Source organism: Paroedura picta, chromosome 6, assembly GCF_049243985.1.
Source record: "Paroedura picta isolate Pp20150507F chromosome 6, Ppicta_v3.0, whole genome shotgun sequence".
Classification (NCBI taxonomy): Eukaryota; Metazoa; Chordata; class Lepidosauria; order Squamata; family Gekkonidae; genus Paroedura; species Paroedura picta.
In genome coordinates, this window is record NC_135374.1 from 62753227 (window position 1) to 62772522 (window position 19296).

The following is a 19296-nucleotide window of genomic DNA, read 5'->3' on the forward strand; positions in this document are numbered from 1 at the left end:
CTGTGAGTTTTTTCAAATAGGATTCTTCCTAAAGCCAGAAGCAGTCCATAATATCTGACACAAAGATGCAAAAAACAACAACACTTGATAACACCTTTTTGGGGGGAGAGGGGAGACTGCCATCCAGAAACATCTTCAGCTTTGTAAATTTTCAAGTAAGGTTGCACTTAGAATTAAAGGTAGTCTTAACTTCTAAAAGTTAATTGCAAAAAAAAAGAGCCTCTTGTGGCGCAGAGTGGTAAGCTCTGCCCGTGAGGCTGGGAGTTCGATCCCAGCAGCCGGCTCAAGGTTGACTCAGCTTTCCATCCTTCCGAGATCGGTAAAATTACCCAGCTTGCTGGGGGGTAAACGGTAATGACTGGGGAAGGCACTGGCAAACCACCCCGTATTGAGTCTGCCATGAAAACGCTAGAGAAAATGTCACCCCAAGGGTCAGACATGACCTGGTGCTTGCACAGGGGATACCTTTGCCTTTAACGTCTAAAGCCTAGTACAGTTTTCAGGATCCTCTCAATCCAGTGTTAACCAAATTGGTCAATGTTGCACAGGATACAAGATTTTTCAATTCCAGAAGATTTCTACCAATACACATTATCGTGATTTTGGGAATACAATTCATAATTAAGGGGTTTTGTGGACCCCAGTAACACTTTTGGAAGAGACTGAAATGACTAAATTATTTCTGACACCAAAACTCTGGCCCACTCAAGAGGGTTTCTAAATGTAAAATGTAATGTGTTGATCCAGTTTGTAATTTCTTTGCTTTTATTAACATTAACATTGCTTGTATAATTCCCATGACTTGGAACTAGAGTATAGTGAATACTGCTCAGTGCAATTTATTATACATATTTTCAGTGTGGATTGCTCAATGACAAAACATTCATAAAAATCAAAATGGCATGGGAAAATGTTCAGTCAAGTTCCTTTATTTTATAAAGCACGTTGCATTCAGGAATACAACAGAAGAAGAATCCGTGACTAGCTGACTGAAGGCAATGCCTCTACAGGCCTTGATGGGGCCTATATAGGGCAGAACCCACTTCCAAACAACTGGCAAATATTTCTGGGGGGGAGGAGTCCATCTGGTTATCCATCAGGAGATAGGGCTGGGTGTCATCAGCATACCGATGACAAGCCAGCCCAAAGCCCTGGACCAACTGTACCAGAGGGTGCATATAGATGTTGAAAAGCATGGGAGAGACAACTGCCCCCTGTGGCACCCCACAGGGGAGCACAAAGAGGCCAGACAACTCTTCCCCCACTGACACCCTCTGTGACCGGGGCTGGAGAAAGGAGACCAGCCACTGGAAGGCTGTTTCCCTAATCCCTGCCCCGGCAAGGCAGTGGACTAATAATTCATGGTCGACCACATTAAGTGCGGCCGACAGGTCAAGAAGTAAGAGGATAGACAAGCTGCCTCAATCCCACTGTCATAGGAGATCATCCATAAAGGCAACCAGTGCAGTCTCCACTCCGTGGACAGGACAGAAGCCTGACTGGTATGGGTCAAGGGCTGAAGTTTCCTCCAAGAAAGCCAGGAGCTGATCTGCAGTGGCCCTATCAACTACCTCACCCAGAAATGCAAGATACGAGACCGGCGGTAGCTGGCAGGGTCCTATGGATTCAGCAATGATCTTTTCAGGAGAGGGTGAAACATTGCCTTCTCCAGCCCTTTGGTGAACTCTCCTGATGTCAGAGAGAGGTTAACAATATCCCTCAAAGCAGTATCTTCAACCCCCGGTCCGCGCCACCTAGTGGCGAAACCGCGCATGCAGAGAGCTGCCGCGCGTGCGCGTTTGCGAGCAGCGGCGGCGGCCGGGCCACCGGCTCTCTCCAACCCTTGGAGGCGGTCCCCGACTACTAGAAGGTTGGGGACCGCTGCCTCAAAGGACCTCCTATCCGTTGGTTGGCTGATCTGAGCAACCATGATGGACAGGGATACAGATGGCAAGTGGTCGCCCTTACTGACCCCAGCAAAGATAGCCATATGAAACTATCAAACATCCCCTCCTTTGAAAGCCAACCGAGTTTCCAGTTCACGTTCTGTATCAAATGTGGCAGGAAGGTCCTGGCAAAGCGACAAGACTTTATCCGCAAAAAAGTTCGCCAATGCCTCACAGCTCAAATCCAATTTACTACTATTTCAGTGCCCTTCTTTTTGAGGAAAGCATACACCTTCTGTGATTCCCTTCAGTGCAAGCTTTGTTTTTACAGAAAGGTTGCATATAATTAGCAGCACTGTTCCTGTGAATCAGGGGGAATCAAACATTTAGTACCTTGATGGTTTTCCTATGCTATATATCAAAATATATGAGAAAAAGGTTTTGCCATAAATGGCTGAGGAAAAGGGCGTTTTGGTCCAGTCGGTAGTAAATGGAATTTTCTGTTTTCTAAAAATCCCTTCTTCCTGCTTAACACATGAGAATCCACTTTGAATGAGAATTGAGCAATACAGAGTGCTGGTCTTTGAACACTATTTTAAAATGCGGCCTCTATATTAGGCATTCTTATATATTACACACTGGTTGAACATCACCTAGATTTTTTTACCACCTAGCAAGCTTTGTTCCTCATATGTTCTAGGTGTTATTGTTGATTTTATATCTGCTGTATTACACAGTGTATAGAACTGAGATTTTATCTTTTTTTGTGTGCATTTAATTTAGGTCCCTAAAGGATCAGTGGAATGTCAAGAAGTTAAGGACCATATGGAAACACAAGCACAAGGTGCAACAGAACATTGATCCAAAATTATCTGGATGCCCCTCCAGGGCATGTGCAAAGCAATGGCTTTCTCATTCTCCTTTCAAGTGCAGTCTAACAAACAGCAGCAAAAACCACACACAACAGCTAAGATTATGATCAGCTTCTATATCGACAGAGCATTTATGCAATTGCAGAAGTTGAGGAACCTTTCCCTTACCTGTCAGCAGCTGAGGTTCTTGGAAAGTTGTTGAGCATACTTTACATGTCCACTGGTTGGACTCCATTTCAAGAGGCCCACTGCTTTCCATAGTGCTCTCTAAGTTATAACAAACAAACAAAATGCACACTCAGCACTCCCAAGAACACAAAATGAAAATCTTCTCAGTATCTTCATGGACACATACAGTATTAAAATATTTAGATTTATGGAACACTGACTGTGCAAACTATAGTACAGCGATCTCTTCAGTAAGCCGAATGGTTTCCATGGGTCTGCAGGGTGACTCTCCATTTAGGACTACATTGTGATAAGAGGACAGGGGTAGTATTGAAGCAACTCTGGCAGAGTTCAAAATGAAGCTGTATTTTGGGATGACTATTTTTTCAATAACTAGCATGATTAACTCCACTCAGCACCATCACAAACACCATTATTTGACAGTCTGTCAAGGCACTGATATTCAACACTACGATTCAGCTTGGATAAGCCCCCAAATACTCAAATCAATGCTGATTCGACTACATTTCAGGCTTATTCAAGCAGAATCACACATCCCATCAGTTTATAAGAGTTGAATCAGAGAAGATTTGGCTGAGAAATCCCTTCTGCTGTTTGTCAGGGTCTTTCTCCCTAGCAGACCCCTCTGAGATTGTGACCTACCCCCCCCCCCCGACCCTCCTGAGTCTGACTGTTGGCTCTGATCAGGGTGGGTGTACACCCAGGATGGGTGTAGCCTCATGCTCTGCTTTCCTGACCTCCTGGAGCTGGCTGCAGGGTGAGACTGGAGTGGGTGGGTGTTGTGCACCTTGCCTCCCTGGTCCTCCTGGAACTGGTTTACAGGCTGAAATCACGGTGGGTGCAGAGCAGAGCAATTGGCTCCTGGAGTCAGTTGTGGGATTCAAACTGGGTTGATGGACTTGGAGCTGAGAAGTCAGCCACTCACAGCCTCCCTGGAGCTCACTGCATGCTGTGATGGGGGGGGGGGAGGATGATTATGGAGCTGACTTGTCTGCTCCACACTCAGGCTCCCCAATTGTGGTGGGGTCGGCTCAGCAGACCCCAAGCTTCTCTGTTGCTTTACCTGCATAGCTGAGGCTGTGTGGGAAGGACCAGCTGGGGGCATTTAAAGGGACCTAGGGCACCACCAACAGCTGATCCCTGGAGAGGTTTCTCTCTACAGCAGGATTAGCTGTCTGGTGGCTGGTTTGGCCAAACTCAGATTAGCCTGAATTGGTCAAACTCAAATCAATGTACCGAATCAGTGATTAGGTTGATTCAATCTTCATAGAATTAAGAAAACTCAAATCTGAGAAGCAGCGAATGTTTTTAAATGCCCAACGTACTCAGCACTACATAGCAGATTCAGAATGGAGACCGAAGAAGTTTGTGTACCTGTGAGACTGGCTTCATGGAATCGGGATTTCTTGACTTTCTTGACAGAAAGGACACATGTGTCAGAAGGCTTTGAAGTAATTTTGTTTCCTTCTTGGTCACATTCCATCACAACCAGGCACACATCTATTACAGAGAGAATATTTCTATTAATTTTTTCTCCCACTTATTACACCAGTGAGATATGCGCTAAACTGATACATGAGGGAGGTCTGAAAAGTTTCCCCCAACCCCCCCCCCAACCCCTGAGAAAAACAGAAAAGCCAAAGAAAATGCCTTACAGGTTGAGAAATGTAAAAACCTAATTTTTCCTTCCTGCAGTGCTCCAGAACTACCAAAACAAATTGCTAGTAGCCTTTTTTAGTGGTGGCTTGTTTATGTGGAGGGATGAGGAAGGAACAGAATACAGTGCACATATCCTAATCCTGTTTTACTTAGGCTGAGAACTTTCCAGCTGCCTCTCATACAATGGACATCGGTGGTCCCCAACCACTGGGCCATGAAGGCCCTGGTACCGGGCCGCGGCTCCCTCTCCCCGCCCCCGCCCCCGCCCCCCAGTAAGAAACTTCCCAGGCCGCAAGCAAATCAGCCGCAAAAGCCGCAAAAGCGTCCGATTAGCTCGCAGCCCAGCAAGTTTCTTTTTGTGGGAAGGGGGGAGAGGGAAGCAGGGCCGCAGATGCGCGTTTGCGATCACCCTCCCCACCGCTGCCGGTCCGCAGACTTAAAAAGGTTACAGACCACTGATGTACATTATAAATTGAGAGATCTTAATAGACGGCATAAACTTTTTCTAACTAGAATTTACAATATGCTATTTATATATGAACACAGAAAGATAAGTTACAAAGCCATCTATTACAACCTTCTGTCTAAAAGGACCGGGAGATAGTTGAAACTACAAGCTGTTCAGACTTAGACCTGCCCTGTACATGGTAACACAGTAAATTCAGCCACACGTACCATTGGCAATGTTAGTAACCTGCTTTAAAACAGGTTTTTCCATTTTTTTGGCATAGAAAGCTGCATACCATACTCTTAATTCAGTTCCCGGTGGGATATCCCGGGAAGTTGTGAAGTAAATGTCATTATCATGCTGGAAGGCAGTCAGGTTCTGGTGTTCATACTGTGTTGCTGGCCTCACCATCATCATCCAATTACAATCATCTTCGTTAGAGGTATCAAAATATATTGGAGGTCCATCTTTCTGAAAAACCTGAGACATACACATTGAGATAGATATACTAAATATAACACTATATGCAAGAATGCATTTCTATTACTAGAATATTTATGTTACATGCCCTGCTCATGTGGTCCCAGCATTCAGGTATTCTTGCTGTGGCATGAAGAATAAGCCATTAGCAAGCAGTTCTCATGATTAATAGTTTCTGATAATACGAATTATGTCTTTTGACATAACAGAAGCTCTTCAGGCTGTGTAAATCTTATTTGTCCTACAAGTTTTGGCCACGGCCTACTGAAAGTCAGCTTGGTGTAATGGTTAGGACTGCGGACTTCTAATCTGGAGAGCGTGTTCCCCCACATGCAGCCAGCTGGGTGACCTTGGGCTCACCACAGCACTGATAAAGCTATTTTGACTGAGCAAAGATATCAGGGCTCTCTCAACCTCACCCACCTCACAGGGTGTCTGTTGCGGGGAGAGGAAAGGGAAGGCAAATGTAAGCCACTTTGAGACTCCTTCAGGTAGAGAAAAGTGGCATATAAGTACCAACTCTTCTTCTGAGTCCTGAGCAAGCAGAGGCGTGACCTAACCAGCTTGAATGACTTCGGCCCCACTGAAGGAGAACTGTGACAGACAGACAACCTCAGTTTAGATACATCATACCTTCAATGGAAATGCTGACTCCTTTTCCAGTTTGGCAACTCTTTTGGATTCAAAGGGGCCAAACTGGGTACGCTTGACCATCTGAGTCACTGCAAAAACACCTTCAGTACTATCTTCAAGTTGTTTGATCTCCAAATTGGAGGGAAGGGATGACCTAAGGAGTGAATATTTTAGACAAGTCAGATTTCGATGCCAGTATAAACGATTATAACTAAATGAACCCTGGCAGACAAGTCAGAATAGGCCAGAAATCAACTTTGTCTGGTATACGTCTGCCAGCATTCACAGAAAGATAAATTCAGACTCACCCCTCAACAGTAATGTCAAAAGTAGCTCATTATTCACAAGTGTAGAATGCAAAAATTTGAAATAATCGTGCCACACTCATGGAACAAGAAGTTGGCCAATGTGGACAAGCAATGAAAATATTCTACTACTGCCATCTTTCATCAACACTTCAAATGTTCTTTTAAGAACTATGATAATTTCCTATCTGTAAACCCTAACCTGGATACCCCAGGCTAGTCAGATCTCAGAAACTAAACAGGATCAGCCCTGGCTAGTATTTGGATTAGAGACTACCAAGGAATACCAAAGTCATGACATAGAGGCAGACAATGGCAAGCCATCTTTGAATGTTTCTTGCCTTTAAAACCCTATAGTCAGCTGTGACTTGATGGCACTTTCCACCATCAGAACACTTCTGTTTAGAAATTATGTAGATACTAGTATCAAAACCGATTTTAAAAATGGGCTTTGAAAGTGGCGGCGGCAGATGAAAGGGGTGTGAGAGGGAGGCTGCGGCTCCCTTTGGCCTGCAAAGTGGGCTAAAGGGAGTGGAAAGCCCCCCCCCCCCCGCCGGAGGCGACAGGGCTTTGTGGCCCGCAGGGAGGCTGCAAACTCACCCCCCCCCCGGCTCCCTCCCAGCAGGTGTGTACCGGCGGGCCACAAAGCCCTGTCGCTGCCTCTCTCCTTGTGGGCAACAATGGAGGCATCAACCACAAGGCTTCTAGCAGGCAAGGAGGGAGGGTGGGAGCTGGAGGGGGAGGGCCAATCAGGGTGGACCTGGATGGACTGGGCCCCGGACTGTCTCCCCCCAGGAAGCTGTTTCCCAAATAAAAGGGAGTGAAATAGTGTTACGGATATATGTTGCTCCCACACTAAAACATTTTCTGTGCAGTAAATTCAAAATCTGAAGCTGCGGTACATCTCAAACTTTATCATGACCTTGCACATGCCCACTATGAAGACAGAAAGGCTGCAAACCACTTTGCAAATGATATACAATAATAATTCAAATGAGTGTAACCAAGGATGATTAGTAAGCAAATCTTCATCCCATCTCAGTCTTGAGATTCCATTAACCTTTCTAGTTACTAAAGAAGGACATCTGTCTTTCTCCAAATAGTTTCAGCATTGGCTAAAATTTCACTGGCTCCCATGAATCAAGGACTCATGGGGCGGGGGAGGGGGGGGGGCTGGCTTGTTTGCAGCAGCTGTGGCTCCTGCCCACACTGGGGTTGAGGCAGTCCCAGTAGGGAGGCAGCCCCTTAGACCACTGACCCACTGGGATGTTTTCAGGTGGCCTGAATGGTCAATCTACCCCTACATGAGCCCCAAAATGTGAAGCATACAGGGACGTCTAGCCATGATTTCCATCCTGACTGACTTACTGACCTAATTGAACACATGAAAATATCTTCTGAATCGGATTCTCAGGCCATCAAGGTCAGTACTATCTACTCAGACTGGCAGTGGCTCTCCAGGGTCTCTGGTAGAGGTCCTTCCCATCACCTACTGCCTGGTCCTTATAACTGGAGATGACAAGGATCAAATTGAGGACCTGACACATGCCAAGCAAAGGCTCTACCGCTGAGCCACACCATCTCTGGTTATTCTCTACTGCAGAGCCATTTTCCTTGTCTTCTGAGTACTAAATTATGCCAGAGTGGGAAAACTTCCAGCAGTAGTTTAGAATTATTTTAGCTGTCAGTCACAACAGGGTACTTAGGAAGGCCTCAAAATAAGGCACATTTCAAGTCTGAAATGTAGCATAAAGGGTAAACCAAAAGTTCAAAGGATCCTCTTTTGCAGCTCTGGCATCATACGCTTTAAAAAGCAGCTGAGACTGCAATTCAACTTACCTTGCTCTACTTAATACAAAGGAGTCTTTGACAGTCACTACTGGCCCCAGTTCCGGACATTCTGAATCATGGTACTGACTACAGTCTTCACACCCTGGAGGCAGACAACAGAAAGACCAGCTTGGGCTAACTTTCTCAGTAAATAGCCAGGCACAACATTCAAGCTTATCCAACCAGCTCCATCTTCTGAGATATTCCATAAACCAGTGGCTATATACTAAGTTGAAACAAGACCACATTTCACTTCAACTCAGTGATAAAAATTTCCACATAATTTATGTTTCAAACATACATTTAACAATTGAGGAAAGATGCCTAGAGCAGGGAGCAGAAAACTGGAACATTATATATTATGAATTGATTCAGATAGTGCAAATATAATCTATGTGCTTAAAAACTGGAAGCACTCTCATCTACTTCTTAAGGGACATATGTGTATATATAATAGTAGTATCTTTCATTATTTTGCAAACATCTCCAAGCACATGTCTACTTTACTTCATGTTCAATGTAGCTGTTGTCTAGAGAAGATTTTATTTACAACAGTCAAGAGGTATCACATAGATCAGGAGTCAAAGAAGAGATATGCATTGTCAGGAGGAAATTGGACATTCTTGCCATCCCTTTAATGCCTGCTTTTTTAATCATAGTGCTTTCCACAATGCTTTTTAAACTAAACAGTAGCTTGTCTCTTTGATAGTAAGAACTACTGTGACAAAAACATCCCTCCTCTGGGTATGCAGGCAAGCCCCCTTCCCCAAACCTGCAACAATCACACAATAAATAATGATCAAGCCATTCATCCTGACTCAGTGGTAGTATTATTAAAACAAACACATTTTTTCCAGCACTTAGTTCCTGTGGAACTGTACCTTAATTATACCCCCTATAATCCCAAATGAAGACAAACTATAATTTATGAGCAGTATCTCAAGCACATCTGTTTAGTTTGCCTGTAAAACATTCTAAGCTTCATGGCTGTCAGCACTGCAGAGTCAGCACAACTGAGTAGCACTGTGTGTTCTCAATAGTACCATTTTTTAGAAGAAACAAATTGTTTGCATTGTAAAAGGATAGTGAAAGCATAAGTATCCATTATGTTATAGTTGCTGGAAATTAATCCCCCCATCACACATCCTCAATATACACACACATTCCATTAGTAGGTTGGGTCTCCACAGCAAAAAATATAAAAAATAAAAATAGAATTGTTGAAATAGGGTTATTTAATACATGCCTCCCCCAGACCTGGGGGGGAAAAGAACTATAATCTACACTTTTTACTGGTGTATCCTTAAACCCATTACAATACTATGTTTCCCAAAGCTATTTACAACATATGAAGGGAAGTGGCCAGAAACCAATTAAGACACTTATGTTCGCAATGTTTGAAAGTTCATTTAAGTGAAATGCTGCAGAAAACTCTGGGTTGTTTGCAAGTTCTACTGGAGACAGAGTGAACATGTATGGGAGTGAAGGCAGTGGAACTACACTCCCACCTGAGCATGTTCAGTATATGATGTAGATTGTAGAGTGTAGACAGAGTATACACTCAAACAAAACATGTGTGTCTAGGCTCTCAACACACCATCAGCAATCCAGCATTTGCCAAGGTAACAAATCATACAAACAAAATCTACACGTGTACTTTGTGCATGTTTCAGCTATACTGAACATGCATAAAAATTGGTCACTGGACCCATAATTTGAAATGCATTCTTTAAATATACTTTGCATTTTTCTCGTGCTAAAAAAAGTAAATAACCAGGAGAAATGGCTCTGCGGTTCTCTTTAAGAGACTATGAAGTTCAAAGAAAGATGAGGAAAGCGAATTAACTCTGTAAGGCATCATAATGCTGGAATGCAAGGTGGGGTTAGTAGTTTTGAAACACCAACTGAAATTTGTATAAAGTAACCTATAGAATATCCAGTGTGGTGTAGTGGTTAAGAGTGGCAGACTCTAATCTGGAGAACCAGGTTTGGTTCTCCTACATGAAGTCTGCTTGGTGACTTTGAGTCAGTCATCATTCTGTCAAAACTGTCAGCCACACATTTCTCACAAGAGATTTGTTGGGGGGGGGGGGAGGAATGTGATTGTAAGCCGCTTCAAGACACCTTAAGGCAGATAAAAAGTGGGTGTAAAAATCTATTTAAAAAATTTTCTATACAAAATGGGGCAGCATACATATCCACAAATTCCATTTTGTGAGCAGCCCAGCAGATGTATTTGTTTCCTCAAAACATATTTATCCCACACTAAAAGCTCATAAAATGGGCTCTAGTGGACTAAACACTTTATTGCTCAAAAAAGCAATACAAAATTTTGTGCAGACACACAGTTTGTTGCCAATACTGCTACAGAGAAGGCAAGGCACAAACATGCACTTTAATCTTTGTTCGATCACTTTTATTTTACATTTTCATAATTTATGTTCAATCAGACAGCCTCCAAGAACCTACGTAGCTCAGAATGGATTCTATAGGATGACAGGAAGCTTCTAAAAGTGATCATGTCATCCCCTAAATCATCACCAAATTCCACATATAATCCAGACCATGACAGAGATGCCCACCCTATCAGCAGGAAAAACTTGGGAGGGAACCTCAGGAAATCACTGGATCCATCAGGCTCTGGGGCAGACTGTTCTAACTGCACTTATCACACTGAGAATATATTTGTGACTCCTTTGGACTTATTGTGTCCAAATTTTGTCTGCAAAATGCCTTCCATATGGGTCTGATTTCCATATAATCTTCCCATGGGTTTGTTTATTTAATACCACATACCCTCTCTTCACAAGGGACACAGGGCAGTTTACAACATACAATAATACAAATACAATAAATACAAATAAAAAGCAATAAAAACCAGTTAAAACAGTGAAAGCAGTTAAAATACCGACTTCAGATAAATTGCCATTACTTGAGGAATACTCACAAATAAACATGGTCTCCTCACTGCCATCTTCTGCCATTTCTGAAATCTGTAAAAACAAAACAGACAGACACCAATTAGATCGTTAGGCATTTCCTGACAAAATACTTTTCCAGAGAGTTACATGGACTTCTGCACCCCTGTAAAAATACTACAATGCCCTTCCCGAGGTTAGATGTTAAATGGGAACTGTGTTATAGATTTCCGAGTCTGACTTTTGAGACCCTATCAAAGATCGTTTCATGTGAAAATAAATTCATGTGACAATATTTCCTATGGAAATAAATTCATATGAAAAGATCATTTCATGTGAAAATAAACTGAGAGACTCTTTAGATGGTTAGAATAAACTTGAAAATAGTAAGAGTCTCAGCCTTGTTTCTTGAAATGTGAAGATTGCTAGATCCTTATTTATTTAATAACTTTACATTCTGCCTTTCTCACCATGACTGATGACAGAGATTTAAAACTATGTAATCAAAGATGACAAGAAATATAATAAGCAGAGCAATATAAGTGCTACAAGTTTACTTCCAACTATGCTCCAACATCCACTATAATAAGGGCAAATGTTATACTACTCTGTGCAATATCCTGATTACAAAAGAGTCCTCTATATATGGAAACAGACAAACAGGAACTATGTGATAGCTTCATGAATGGGTCCAGCAGTACAAAACTTTTTATTCACTTCCCCAGATTTCCAGGAAGCTATGAGATGGCAGTCCTGGCTCTCCTACACAACCAAATGTTGCTAGCCCGTTCACAGGGCTACCATGCTGTAAATTTCTAAACGATTGTCAATGATGCCTGCTTATTTTTTCCACCTCGGATCCTAATCTGTCTGGATATGTATCCACATCCTGTAGGTATCAGGTTGGATCCATCAAGGTCTCCCCCCCACACTTATTTCTATTTCCCCTCCATAACAACCCCTCCATCCCATATAACTAAAAATCAAAATAAAACTGGGAAGGACAGTCATGATGGAGCTAGAGAAGATCTGAAGATACTTAGATAGAATACCATTCAGTGCTTTCAGATGCGCACAACTGGCAAGAAATCATCATGTTGCAAACATTAATGAGGCTTGAAAGCAAATAAGATGAAACATGGTAGAGATTGTCCCCACCCAGGAGTTTGAGAAATGAACTTTACTAAAGTGAATAAATCCTAAATCTCTCTGACAACCTACCCACCCATCTACCCAGGGTAGAGACTAGTCACTGCCACAGAAGAAAATGAAGTCTGGTAATGTTCCAGGGAAAGCTACAAAGAAAGGTGACTGCCAGCATACTTAGGCCTCAAAGAGTAGATGGGATTTGGAGAACAGAGGAGCTACTTGGGGTGTAGAATGGCAAGTAGCCTGTCACAGATGCATAAACTCTCAATACCTTTCTACCTTGTGATGTATTCACTGAATGGGCCTCAGTACAGAGTATGACATTCATTCACATATACAATCTCGCCCATCTTTCCCAATCCATCACATTTCAATCCTACTATTTGGCAGATATCTATGTCTGGGATTGTTAGTCTGGCATTTTTAGAAATGAGATTCATTTTATGTTTATGACTTACATAACAAGCAGAACAGCCACTGAACAGCAGTCCCTCTGATCCCACCTTTTTTCAGTTCACAAACAAAAAATACTTTGTTCCTAGGGGTTAAAAAATGTCTTGATGGGTATTGTTACATTCAGAGTTTGCTTGTGTTAAGATAAATTGTGTTCTTGAAAAATTGCATGAGGGTAAGTGCTATGACGTAATGTTATCAACAACATGTAATGTTGTCAACAAGATGATTTATCAACAAAGAGCAAATTATAGACAAATGAACAAAACTATCCTTGTGTTTGGTATAAAAAGGAAAAGGCATCAGTTACAAACTGAATTTTGACATGTTGTGTGGTTCAGGAGTACATAATCAAAAATATGCATTCAAATTCATTCTTTCCTGGCTTCCATCCTACTGTCATATTATCCCACAGCTGCTGTTTTCTGATCCCTATCCTGCATCTCAGGGAAAAGAAGGAAACCAGAACCACCAAGAAACCCCAGGATTTCATGGAATCCTAATAGAGAAAATCTGATCTAATGAAAAGGCCTAAAAATGGGCATGCAGTATAAGACTGACACATTTAGCTATGAATTCCAGGAGTTGACTGGGCTTGAAAGGAGATGCTGGAAAAGGACTAGCCAGGGAAGAAAATGTCCTTCTTTTCCCTAACTTGAGATGCAGGATAGGGACCCTACGCTGGCTTGCCCTTCTGATCCGGAAACGACAACTGGACCAGAACACAGCTGCCAGGGTCCTCACAGCAACACCTCCCAGGTCCCACATCTAGCAGCTGCACTGGCTTCCAGTCAAATTCCAGATCAGGATCAAGGTTTTGGTTATCACATTTAAGGCCACATGTAGTCGGGGCCCAATATACCTGAGGAATAATTGCCTCTTTGCCTACACCCCTCAAAGAGCTTTGCACTCCACCACCTCCAACCTCCTAGTGGTCCCTGGCCCCAAGGAAGCCTACCTGACCTCAACCAGGCCCAGATCTTTCTCCATCCCAGCCCCCACCCAGATATCAGGGCCCTAATGGAACTTGAATAGTTCCATAAGGCCTGCAAAAGGAAGCTCCTCTACCAGGCATTTGGTTGTGGTTGACCTGAACAATGCTTTCCATTGGCCCCCAAGCCTCCCTCCAACCACCATTACAAATTCACCCAACTTACTAGGCCTCAGTATGAATTGAATTCAATGCTTTTCGCAGTATTTCCCCATTCTATAATGTTATTGTTATCACCATGTTATTACAAATGGAGTTACCTGTATCATTCTTGTTTCATGTAAACCACCCTGAGTCTTTGGGGAGGGTGATATATAAATACAATAATAAATTTAAAAAATAAACTACTATAAGATCAAGACTTCAGAATCCAATTTTGGAGGCTTCTGTGCAATGAAGGATCCCAGTGCAGGGTCAGATTGCAGGGTCAGATTGCATGGCAAAACTAGTCTTCTTGCCAAAAGCCCCTAAAACATAACTTGCATAGAATAGGCAGGATGTCTAAACAGCACATCCGTTCAGATAAGCATTCCTCAGAATACCACCTATAAATGTACAAGAGATGCGACCTTCACACCTGGGTTATCTTAGAGCAGGGTTATGGAAGAGCTCACCAGGAGTTATGTGGCCTTTCCCAGAGGTTCTGATGGTTGCTGACATCACAACTCATCACTGCAGCCCACCTCCCCAGCTGCTCTACAGGCCTAGTCTCTTTCTCCACAATGGAAATGGTAAATGATCCATTGATTAGATGACTCCTGCATCTTATTTCTGTGGCTACTTCTGAAGGGGCATGTCATCACTTCTGGAGTTTCTTGAAGCCTGAAAAATATTTCAGGGCAGTTCTCCATGGACTAAAGGTTGAAAAAAGCTGCCCTAGACAACTAGCCAACTGTTTTTGCAAAGAAAATGCTAAAGATGGCTGATCCCATCCAGCAAAACTCTTGAGGTGTAGCTAGTCTTGAGGAAAGTTATCACTGGGAAAAATACAAATTAGTTTCGGCAATTGTCCCTTTCTGCCATACACTCTTCTGCTGTCAATTCATCCAAGCACTATGTCAGCATGTTTAATCTTTCTCTTCCTAGCTCAGATCAAGCCTTTCAAGATTATGAGCATTAACTCTGGGTGAACAGCAAAATGACAAAGTTTGAAGAACACTCAGCATAACCAGTTCATTCCCTCCTCCAAAAATATGTCTTGCCCCAGGTTCTCAACTGAGTTGAGCAGCCTCAAGGCTGGCTGACGAATTGAACAATGGAGAACTGGGTCTATACTGTAGTTCTTGATTTTGGCAACAAATCTTCACTTAATTAACTGTCCCAGGGAAACATTATTGTTGTCTCCCAATCTTCTGTGTTGTGCTCTCCAATGGATAGCTTGTGAGCTCTTAGTCACACACCCCCTGCTGCAGAGCAGCTCACAAGGCCCCTAGAATGGGGGTCGTCAACCCCCGAACCATGGCCTGTTACCAGGCTGCTGGTGGCTGCGCCAACCTCCCCCCCCCCGCAGCGAGAAGATCGCCAGGCCGTGAATGAAGCGGCCGCCAGCATGCCGGCGACGCAAACGCACATGTGCGGAGCTGCCGCACATGTGAGTTTGTGCCCCCTGCTGGCGAAAACACGCATGCGCTGCAACTCTGCGCATGCGTATGTGCACGCAGCTGCCACAAGTGCACAGCACTCAGGCCGCCGGCTCTCCCCCACCCCTGGAGGCGGTCCTCAACCACAAAAAGGTTGGGGACCGCTGCCCTAAAAGACCCAGGAAAAGATCACAAAAAAATCTGCTCTAGAATTTTCTAAAAAGTCTGCTCTAGACTTTTATTTCACAGGGTTTTTCTTTGTACTGCTGATAGCTTCATTTCTGGTGTTCATTCTAGCCCGTGTTGTTTCTAGGACAAAACAAAACTTGGTAATATTTATTCAATTTATATACCACCCCTTACTGTGATGTCTCAGGGGGAGAGGGAATAACTTGGTGACCCGTTTTATTATTTAATACGCCAATACTGTTGAAAGTCCTTCTATATTATTTATTTATTGAATTTGTATGTTGCCGCTCCAGGCCAACCAATCTGCAGCGGTTCACAACAATAAAATTACAATATATAAAAACCCCAACATTTAACAACTCCAACTAAAACCATCCCCAAATCACCAAAATCCCACTTAATCCCTCCCCTAGCTGTCAATCTCCAGGGATGTTGGTACAATGGGGGCATCAGAGGAGGAGCAAGATCTTCTATCTGCCTGGCCTCAACCAAATGCATGGCAGAAGAGCTCTGTCTTGCAGGCCCTGTGGAACTGAACTAGTTCCAACAGAGCCGGGTCCACCAAGCAGGGACCCAGACCAAAAAAAGGCACTGGCTGTGATTGAGGCCAGGCAGACTTCATGAAGGCCAGGGATCAGAGTGAAGAGCCGTGCAAGGGAGAAAAGGAGTCAGACGGTCCCTTAAGTACACTGGGCCCAGATCACAAATGGCCTTGAAGGTCAAAACCAAAACCCTAAACTTGATCCAATATTCAACTGGCAGCCAATGCAGCTGCCTCAGCACTGGCTGGATTTGGGCTCTCCAAGGTGTTTTTGTGACAACTCTAGCAGCTGCATTTTGCACCAACTGTAGTATCTGGGTCAAGGACAAGAGACGGCCTGCATAGAGTGAGTTACAGAAATCCAGTCTGGAGATGAACATCATGTGGATCACCGTGGCTATGTGTTCCAGGACAAGGTAGGGCGCTAGTAGCCTGTCTGGAGTAGATGCTGAAATGCCAATATTATAACATGCTGTGGGCTCAAGTGGACATACATTTATTGGGTATTTTTGCTTGCATTCAAGATGTGTACAAATTAAGCACTCTGGACAGATTGGAGAACAGGTAAAAACATGAGGCAGGGGATATATGTAGATGGGGGTCAGAGACAGCAGGCCCTACCAGAAGTCCTAGGCTCCAGCAGCTACCCCACCTCAAGGTATGCTGACCTACTGCCGTCTCTCTCTCTCTCTCTCTCTCTCTCTCTCTCTCTCTCTCTGCAGCAGTTCTGCCTCTTTAGACTAAGTTACTCATAAAAATATAGTCTATGCAAATACATGCATCTGTCGCTCAATGGCCTTCTTTACACAGGAAGACACTTTTAGGAGCAGTTATTAGGAAGAAAGAAGATGGGAGTGGAATAGTTTTTAAGCCTCCCCAGGGCCACTTTTTCCTTGTTCCAAATTGCCCGTCCAACAGCTTTCCCCCCATGAGGATGTAAGTTACAACCAAACAAGCAAAATGTCTGTTGTATTACTGGTCTCTAAGCCCTAAAAATCAAAATATTGACAAAAACAAGATTATTTTGCATTTCATCACAGCATTTCTGTATATGCAGTTTTTAAGTCTAAGGAATATGATTTTTTCCCTCTTTTCTCCTTGATATGTTTAATGTCTTCATTTAGATTCTCCAGGGACATGAGTCCTAGTTCAGATATATTATTCAAACATACATCATAATAAAACTGTGGAAAATAGTGGCAAGCAAATTAACGCATTGTATTGATAATTGGTATATTATTTTTTAGGACAAATAACGGAAGATGCATCTAACAGATATAAAAAGGAACCAATGAAAAGTGCAGCAGTCACAATTTGGGGTAGCTTTAAAAAACACTAGGATTCTGACACTGAACAAACAGTTCAACCCCAGTGTTACAACTATTTATCTTGTCTGAAGAAATAAACATGCCTGAAATTGCAGGATTAATATAATGGAAATATAAATTTTTAATGATGGGAAAGTACAGGTAGGCAAACAAATGAACTTGTACCTGTACAATAACAAACAGCATCTGACACCTTCCAATATTTTGCTTAATGAACAGTTCATTAAGTTTGCTTAATGAACAGTTTTATCTAAGTATAAATCTATAAGATGCATCAGTACCTTGCACAATCTATGGCTGTAATATTAAACATGCCTGTAGTAGATGAACTACACTGGCTCCCTAAGTGCTGTGGGACCATAGTTAATTATGCAGTTCCTATAACTTGCAACTGCATTTTCAGTCCAGTTTATACAGCACATGCTTCAAGCACATGCTTCCCTCTCTACTTTGAAGAGAATAGGTAGAATGTGGGTTTAATGCACACTAGCACAAAGGCATGAGTGTGCACAAGTAAGAAAAACGAATGTACTAAATCCAAATCAATGTGGAAAATGTAGCTGTTAAGTAGCAAACAAGAAAATATATAGCACAACTGTTTCTGGGCCATCACTGCTTTATAGTCCCTTCAACATCAACAGAAGATTTCCACAATGAATGTTGTCACCATTCGTGATGTAACACCCGATCACACTTTGCCATGACGTCATATCTCTGGCTAGCGGACTGGGTTTTCCAGTCTCCAGTCTCGCTACAGTGCGGGAGTAAAAGTGTTTACAATTGCTGGCAATGCAAATCGAATTTTGTGTGTGTTTTAGGCTTACGTTACCTACCATGAACGTTTATTTTATTACCTTACTTACGTTGAAATCATGGTGAGTGCAAAACTAGTAAAAGGTTAGATTTTTAAAAATCTCCTTTCGCCGCGCTTTGTTCGCATAGGGCTTGCAATCCATGCCAGCAATTTGCGCATGAAGATATTGGGTGTGATGCAAAAATGCGCGAAGCCACGAGCCTCACCCCCCCCCCCCTTCATCTAGCAGCCAGCTTTGACCCATTCCCCGAGCGAGAGAGGAGCCTCGTGGCCACTTCCAAGATTTCACACGCTTCCCTCTCTTGGCCAAGCGCCTGAGGCACAAACGCGGCAACAAGAAAGGAGCTGCGAAAATCCGGCGACCCCCGTCCTCTACCTGGCCCGGGACTAAGCGGGGCTGCGCGACCCCCAGCCGAGCCCTCCCTTCCCCAGCAGCCCCAGGGCGCCCCATTGTGCGCGTGCTTTCTCTCGCGCGCCCTCCTTCCCGCCCCCCCCCCTCCGCCGGCCGCACACGGCGGCCCCTCCCAGTGGCGGGTGCAGGCGGAGAGGCAGGGACTCGGGCTGAGCGGGACGGGACGGGGCGGCGGAGACGCGCTCGGCCACCCTGCGCCGCATTGGGGAGGCGTCCGGCTGCTCGGGCCCGGCTGGGGATCCGGGAGCGGCTCCGCCGGGTTTTGCTTCGGACCCGCCTCGCCCCTCCACAGCGCGCGCGGCAGCTGGCGGCGGCTGCCTGTAACAAAGAACAGGCGGCGTGGAGGAGGAGAGCGGGACGGAGGGGAGGAGGAGCAGGCGGAGGCGCGGCCGGACCGGAGGCTCCGCCGCGCCGCCCTGGGCCACCCCAGGGGCGGGACGCAGAGTCCCTGGCGGAGGGTCCCGAGCGGCGAGCAAGGGCGGCTCCTGGAAACGAGGCCGCGGCGCGCTGCCAGGCGGGGATTGGCATTACCTGCTTTTGGAATGTTCGCACCCGGATCGAATCCGGACTCCAGGTTCCGATCTGAGCCGGAAGCGACGCGCCACCGGAAGTTGATGTG

The 19296-nt window shown here is 44.2% G+C and overlaps 1 protein-coding gene across 3 annotated transcripts in view; it reads right to left on the reverse strand.

Moving 5' to 3' along the window:
* The window catches only part of PRDM15 (PR/SET domain 15), a 55621-nt gene extending 36325 nt beyond the window's left edge, over positions 1-19296 (reverse strand). For 2 of the 3 annotated variants that reach the window (XM_077342765.1, XM_077342763.1), the window contains exons 1-7: positions 19209-19296; positions 11250-11295; positions 8312-8405; positions 6168-6321; positions 5282-5534; positions 4322-4447; positions 2927-3025 (exon numbers count right to left, since the gene is read on the reverse strand). In XM_077342765.1, the coding sequence (XP_077198880.1) occupies positions 2927-3025; positions 4322-4447; positions 5282-5534; positions 6168-6321; positions 8312-8405; positions 11250-11286 (763 nt within the window). In that variant the 5' untranslated portion in view covers positions 11287-11295; positions 19209-19296. Of the gene's footprint in view, positions 1-2926; positions 3026-4321; positions 4448-5281; positions 5535-6167; positions 6322-8311; positions 8406-11249; positions 11296-12827; positions 12908-18305; positions 18690-19208 lie in introns of those variants that run through there. The other variant, XM_077342764.1, reaches the window with a different exon arrangement.